The sequence below is a fragment of the Phaethon lepturus genome, unplaced genomic scaffold (genome assembly GCF_000687285.1).
Source record: "Phaethon lepturus isolate BGI_N335 unplaced genomic scaffold, ASM68728v1 scaffold8760, whole genome shotgun sequence".
Classification (NCBI taxonomy): domain Eukaryota; kingdom Metazoa; phylum Chordata; class Aves; order Phaethontiformes; family Phaethontidae; genus Phaethon; species Phaethon lepturus.
The window spans coordinates 71,353-77,605 of NW_010513985.1; the positions used below are offsets into that span (position 1 = coordinate 71,353).

Genomic DNA, 6,253 nt, shown 5'->3' on the forward strand with positions numbered 1-6,253 from the left:
CAGGCTTGGCAGTTGCTCTTGTGCTGCTGGGGTAGTGTAGGTGCAATCTTACATACCAGAGTGAGGATTAGACCCGAGGTCCTGCAAAACTTGGGTCCGTGATCACTCCAAAAACACTTCTTAGATGGTGGCTATATTAATCAGATCCTGGTAGATACTATTTTAACTTCTAAACTACAGTGATTTCAGGGAGGAAGTGCCTCTTCTTATTGTTTATTCCCCAATACTTAACTATAGTGGTTGTAAGGAAAGAAAAGACTCTTTTTTGGCTCTGAGAGCTGCAATGATGACCACAGAGTCAGGGAAAGGGCTGGGCGATATTCCCCTCTTTCTGCCTCCTTTCTTTTGGGCCACCTTCTTGACCAATTTGCTGTGCATGAAATGCAGCACAAAAGCTTTGTCAGATATTACTGTGATTTCAAGCAAAATCCCTGCCTGCAAGCCCCCGTCCCGAGCCAGGGTCTGTGAGCATCGCAGCAACAAGGATCAGCAGGAGCACAACAGGGAGGAGGTGACGGGGTCACCAGTTTGACCAGTTTGCCCAGTCTGTGAGTTTGGCCTGGTCTGCGCCACGGACCCCATGGCAGGGCTCTGGGCTGACTCCAGATGGAGAGCCTGGTCCCTTGGCACCCATCAGCCCGTCTGCGTACAGACGGATTTTGGCTCCCATCCATGTCAGTCTTCCCCTGCAGCCACCTCTGCAGGATTTAAGTATTCTCCCAGGTTCACCACTATGCAAATATTGAAATTCGCCCTTTGCATGATTATGTAGATAGTGGTATTACAGAATTTTTCAGGCGAGGAGCACTGAGGAATTCATGTGCCTTCTCCACTGGCAGCATCGACAGCCAGGTTTATTTTTTGGTGAGCTAAAGAATGGCCCCCAGTGTATGAAAAACTTCAGCATTAGAGCATTTGGTATCTGGAATATTCCTTTTTTTTCCTAAGTCTTGCTCTGAATGCAATAAAATCATAAAGTGCTGTGCCATGAAATAATGCAAAATACAGCCCGCACCAAGAAGGGCCCAATTCTCAGAGATCGAGATTTTAACGGAGCCTCACTAAAACCAGGAGCAGATTAGGAGGAGCTATGAGCGGGGCTGTAAGCCCCACTAGCAGGTTCAATACAGCCTATGCTTCCATCTGGCAATGAAGTTACCGTGTGAAAAATGGTTGTTCATACTCAGCTGATCTGAATCTGCTAGGAATAACATAGATACAGGGAATGTGCCTTAAATTAGGGCAAGAGAGCAGCAACACTTCTTGAGATCCTTTCAACTCTGTATTTCTGATTCTATGAGATCTAACTGAAGTACAGGATTCAAATTCAGTCCTTAAAATGAAACCCCTCTGACTTTTCCCCTCTTCAGAAGACCCTGAGAGCCTGAGAGAAGGCAGCAGGTCTCATACCCTGCTGTGAAACAAAGCAGCCCCTGGGCAGGCATGCAACTGGTCTGGCGAAATGGCCTTGGGACAGTAATTTCTCTGTGGGAAAAGATGTCTTTGTCACATCAGTTACAGTTCCACAAAATGCTGCAGTTACATCTCATACTTGTGCCTCATTCAGACACTTCCCTTGAGAGCCTCAGCACATTGAGAGCTGCTATACAACCAATAAGCTGTAATGAACGTGTGTGTGCTTAAATAGCCACCTTCTGCCCCCAGAATACTGCCGTAAGAGCACTGGATGCAGCTATTACCTTTTCTTAAACTACCTATGACTTCTTGTCCATGGTGAAAATCCTTTGCAGTGTGGAGCATAGCTAAGCCTAATTAGCCAGGATCACATTTTACCAGTGGGGCTAATGAGATTTATCCTTCATTCCCACCCACTGCTCTCTCATCCCCATTATTGTACATCTCACCTTGAATTAACAAATGGTCCATCTTTTAGAACACATTGGGCACGGCCACAGGGGATTTGGCACGCTGGGTATAACGTGGTCTGCCGTGTTGGATGGGCAGTGACAAAATTATCCCTCTTCCCCCAGGTCCTTCCATCATCCCACCGCAGCAAGCAAAGCCAACACTGGGCAACCCTCTAAAATGTTTATTTGGACCAGTGGCCGGAGCTCTACATCTTACAGACATGATGAGAAAAGGTAAATGGCATCTACGCTGACTGTCTCTTCTGGGTTTGAATCTTTAGGAGTGTGGCCTGTAGCTTCTCTTCAGCGGTGGCACTGGGGGAGGAAGGACGGATGCAAAGGGTGTCCCCACCTTGCCTCTCACTCCCCGGCTACTGCTCCATCAACACCAGGACCAGCCCGTGAGTGCCAGGGTTAAGGTGCCAAGCCAAAACAGAGAGGAGGGGCAATGCCAGAGACATGGCCCAAAAGTCTTCCTTGTCCCCAGGTCATCCACAGCACACTGTGACCCTCTCTGAGGTCGGCACACACACGTTGCACGTTTGAAAGCACACTAATCCCCAACCACGAGTTTTCAGCCCCAGCCCCAACCCTGTCAAGCCTTTATGCCTTTTGCGAGTGTCCTGCTTCCAGCCACTGGCCCACAGCTCTCCAAACAGCCCCCCCAGTGCCTCCTCCCCCCCAGCCCCACCGTTGCCCTCTATAACTTTTACACATCCGAGCGGTGCATCCGGCTGCCGGAGATGTTTGCTGGCCGTATGCAGGCGCGGGAGGGTGCGCGTGGCGCAGCACAGTGCCCAGTGGCCAGGGGATGACAGGCAGATGAAAGTGAGCTGGTTACTGGTAGCCCACCAGCCCACTTAAGTGGCGTTGCTGGAGGGAATAGGCTAAAGGAGACAGAGGAATAAATTAGTTACTGGATCTCTCAAGGGAGCAGGGAATTACACAGAAGAGAAGGAAAGGGCGGGAGAGGTTTGAAGTCCATGGACAAAGGCAGCACTCAGTTGGGCATGAAAGAACAATTGTCAGTAATGCCCAGACCCATCCTTCCAAAATCTCTCTCCTTTGTAGTGACATTTGCTGGACAGCTTGTCTTGTCACAACCGGACACATTTTCCTTTCTTTTCTTTCCCCCTTCCCTCCCTTGCCTGCTCTCCTTCAGTTCCGCTTGCAGTCACTATTAAATGTAATCACAAAAAATCAGACTCCAGTGAAACAAAAGCAGAGGTCAAGGTATCTACGGTGCCAATTAGCAAAACAGACTCTTCAGTTATTCTAATGAGACATTACTGCTGGCATCTGCTTGGGAAAGTGTGCTCATGAGTTCAGGTAGCAGAGCTGCCCTCAGGACACCAAGTTTCTTTGGAGAATTGGCCCATTTGATGAACTTTTCTGCAAAGGCTGCATAGGTGTTCAGCTCTTTTGATACTCTGATCCCAAATAGATATTTTGAAGCCAGAAAGGCCAGCTTAGCAGCAAGTTTCCATGGACTTTCAGTTGGAACTGGTTACCTAACTGCCTCATATACTTCTGCAAGACTCCTCTTTAATTGAATTTTCCCCAGGGTAATGTTCTTCTGGAGAGGATGGTGGGAAGTTAGACACTTAGAAGGAGATATCTACCCACACTCTAGGCTGTCTGGAAGCCATGTGCTCCTGATTTAGTATGGCCTTCAACTCACACCATGCCTTTTAGTGGGACTTATCAACTTGGGCTGAATGCTGTGCTAAACAGGGCTCACCAGCATCGGGTCAGCTTAAAGCCTGGGCAGAGCTCACCCCTGTCTGCCTGCAGAAATAGGGAGGTCAGGAGCAGTGACTGTAGTTGCACACCAGCGGCGGTCATTTCAGGTGCCTTTCCAAGCCTTCAGGTGGGTTTATTTCCCAAGTAGTCCTGCAGAGCCATGCAGGAGGAACTCTTCATACCCCGTGGGTGATTAATGAAAGGCAGGAGGGAAAGGGAGGAAGAGAAAATGGAAATGGGAGAGTGCTGACCACAGCCTCCGGGCTGCAGAAGAGAGGTGTGAACACAAAGCAAGTATTGCTGGTGGGAGAAACTCATCTGCCAGCATCTGGCAGTGATTTTAACACGTGTAAGGTCACCATCAGCATCACTATATCAAACAGGCAGTGCATTTTAGAGATATTACTTCCCCTAAATGACCATTTCCTAGGAATTTTTGTTCTTTAAGCTTTAGACAGGAAGATTGTTAGGTGGGGCAGCCAACTTTTATCCTAACACATGCCACGGCTGCTGACTTGTGAGGGTCACACTGTAATAATACCCTGTGCAGCAATGGGTCACTTGCTGTGGAGGAATCCCCTCCTCCTGGGTGGAAGGTGTCTCTTGGGCATCTGCTTTTGCAGGATTGTGCCCAAAATTTAAGTATTTCATAGCTGTTTTAGACATCCACTGCTCCCCAGCTGCCACTTTTTAGGCTTTGGAAACCTAGTCAAGCCCTCATTCTTTCTCAGCTGTCAGTTAGGCTTTCCACAACATTGTAAGCCTGGAAAACCAAAGCAGTGGTTTGGTTTGGTTCAGTTTGGTGGGGAAGAGGGAAGGAATTGAGTGAATGAAATCTGTTCATACCAACAGGAATCTTTCTACAACCATCACTAAGACTTTAGCGAGAGCTCCAGAGAGATTTCCTGTTCCCATAGCTCTAATGACAAAAACTGATGCAGCTAAACACACCTTGTAAAGAAAAAGAAAAAAGTAAGGAAATTGGCTTCTGAGCAGAAAAGTCCCTGAGCACTGGGAATTCTGCAGGTAAGATAACAAGAGTTCTTTGACCCTTGCAATTCAAAGATTTCTGATATCTGTAGGCACCTCAACATGAGGCAATTTGAGTGACATCTGCATAATAACTGCATACTAAAAGTGATATCAGAGAATTGAATGAGAATTCAAAGCCACTCTGAATCATTCGGGCAGGCAGGTGTCCCCATGGGACAAGCCCCACGGCCGCACCGTGCTGGAGGAGGCAGCGTCTCCCTCAGTGCCACACTACGGTCCATTTGCAAGGGAAAGAATTTGACAGTAGGTAATTTGTGTTTATTTTCAAAAAAACAAAGTAATTGCAGGTGTCTGATTATTCTAGATTTCCAGGGAGGAAATCTAGATCTTTGCAGTGCCCCCAGATCTACCCATTTTGGAGCAAATCAAGAAGTGGTGTGCTGGGTCAGAAGGAGCTTTACTTTAGCCTTTGCTGCTCTGCAGGGCAGTGCCTAGTTGGAAGCCCTTGGCATACGAGAGCATTCCTAATACATGACAATAAATTCATCACATCCCCAGAGCTGCAGAGCAGTCCTGCACGAGCGGAGCACAGAGTACATAGGATGCATGTGGTATGCCTCATCCTTCACATAAGCGAGTGCTAAAAGGTCACGTCCCTCATGACAGCAAAGAAAGGTCTTGACTGCTGCAAATATGAGCAACTCTACAGAAGATGTAGAACTTCTTTATCAAGGCTGGTAAGTTCAGACCGGCTGTCTCGTGTTCAGGCTCACTAACATAACCTGGGCTGCCTAACTTAATCACACAGGTCCTCCCTAAGCCTTCCTCTGGACATCACATATGGAGCTGCTGCCCACATTGCAGAGGGAACCCCGCACTGCTGCTGTGCAGAGATATGGAGAGGGAAATCTCGGCTCCGTCTGTCCCCAGCAGGCACGGTCATGGCCGAGATTTCCTCTCTGGCAGCTGAGCCTGGGTAGAGCAGCCAGCCCGGATCCTCTGAGCAATTTGGCAAAAGGAACATGGAGATTTAGCAGGGGAGAACTTCAGTTTGGAAATGATTAGGAGAGCAAAGATCTTTTGTCCTTGGAGGCTTGCTTTCTATTAAATGTCTTTGCACAGGGCAGAGAGATCCCATGTCCTGACAGCTGGGACTGCCTTAAAAACAAACAGCCTCCCTCGGTGTCATATTTGGGGAGTTATCGCAGGTAATCACAAGTATTGAATGAAGTCACCCAGGTGGGTAGTGCCTGGGATGCAGTGATCTGTACTCAAACACACTGCAGCAGTCAGCTAATTGTGGCTGTGCAGCCCTGGAATCCAAAATCAGCCGGCTAAGCACAGCACTCTTCCAGCTCACCGAGCAGAAAGAGGTCCCTGGGATGTGCCAGAAGCTCACACGCGTCCAAAATACCCAGCACGTGTGCAGGCCACCACCGCCGCTCCAACCCCCGCCGCTCCAGCTAAGGCGGTGCCAAGGCTGCTCTGCTAGAGCCAAAACATTCTGCGCAACATATCATGTGCCCCAAAACCAGGGCTCTCGGGGGCCAAAATGTGAGGTCTGTAACCGCAGACATTCCCAATACCATACAGAGCAAATCGGCACCTCCCCAGCGCAGGCACGAGCAGGGAGGAGGAGGAGGCGGAGG

The 6,253-nt window shown here is 48.7% G+C and overlaps 1 protein-coding gene across 2 annotated transcripts in view; it reads left to right on the forward strand.

Moving 5' to 3' along the window:
- Positions 1-1,989: 1,989 nt before the first annotated feature.
- KCNMB2 (potassium large conductance calcium-activated channel, subfamily M, beta member 2) overlaps positions 1,990-6,253 on the forward strand; it is a 17,298-nt gene continuing 13,034 nt past the window's right edge. Inside the window, exon 1 of one of the 2 annotated variants that reach the window (XM_010291576.1) lies at positions 1,990-2,102. In XM_010291576.1, coding sequence (XP_010289878.1) covers positions 2,047-2,102 — 56 coding nt within the window. In that variant the 5' untranslated portion in view covers positions 1,990-2,046. The remainder of the gene's footprint in view (positions 2,103-6,253) is intronic. The other variant, XM_010291569.1, reaches the window with a different exon arrangement.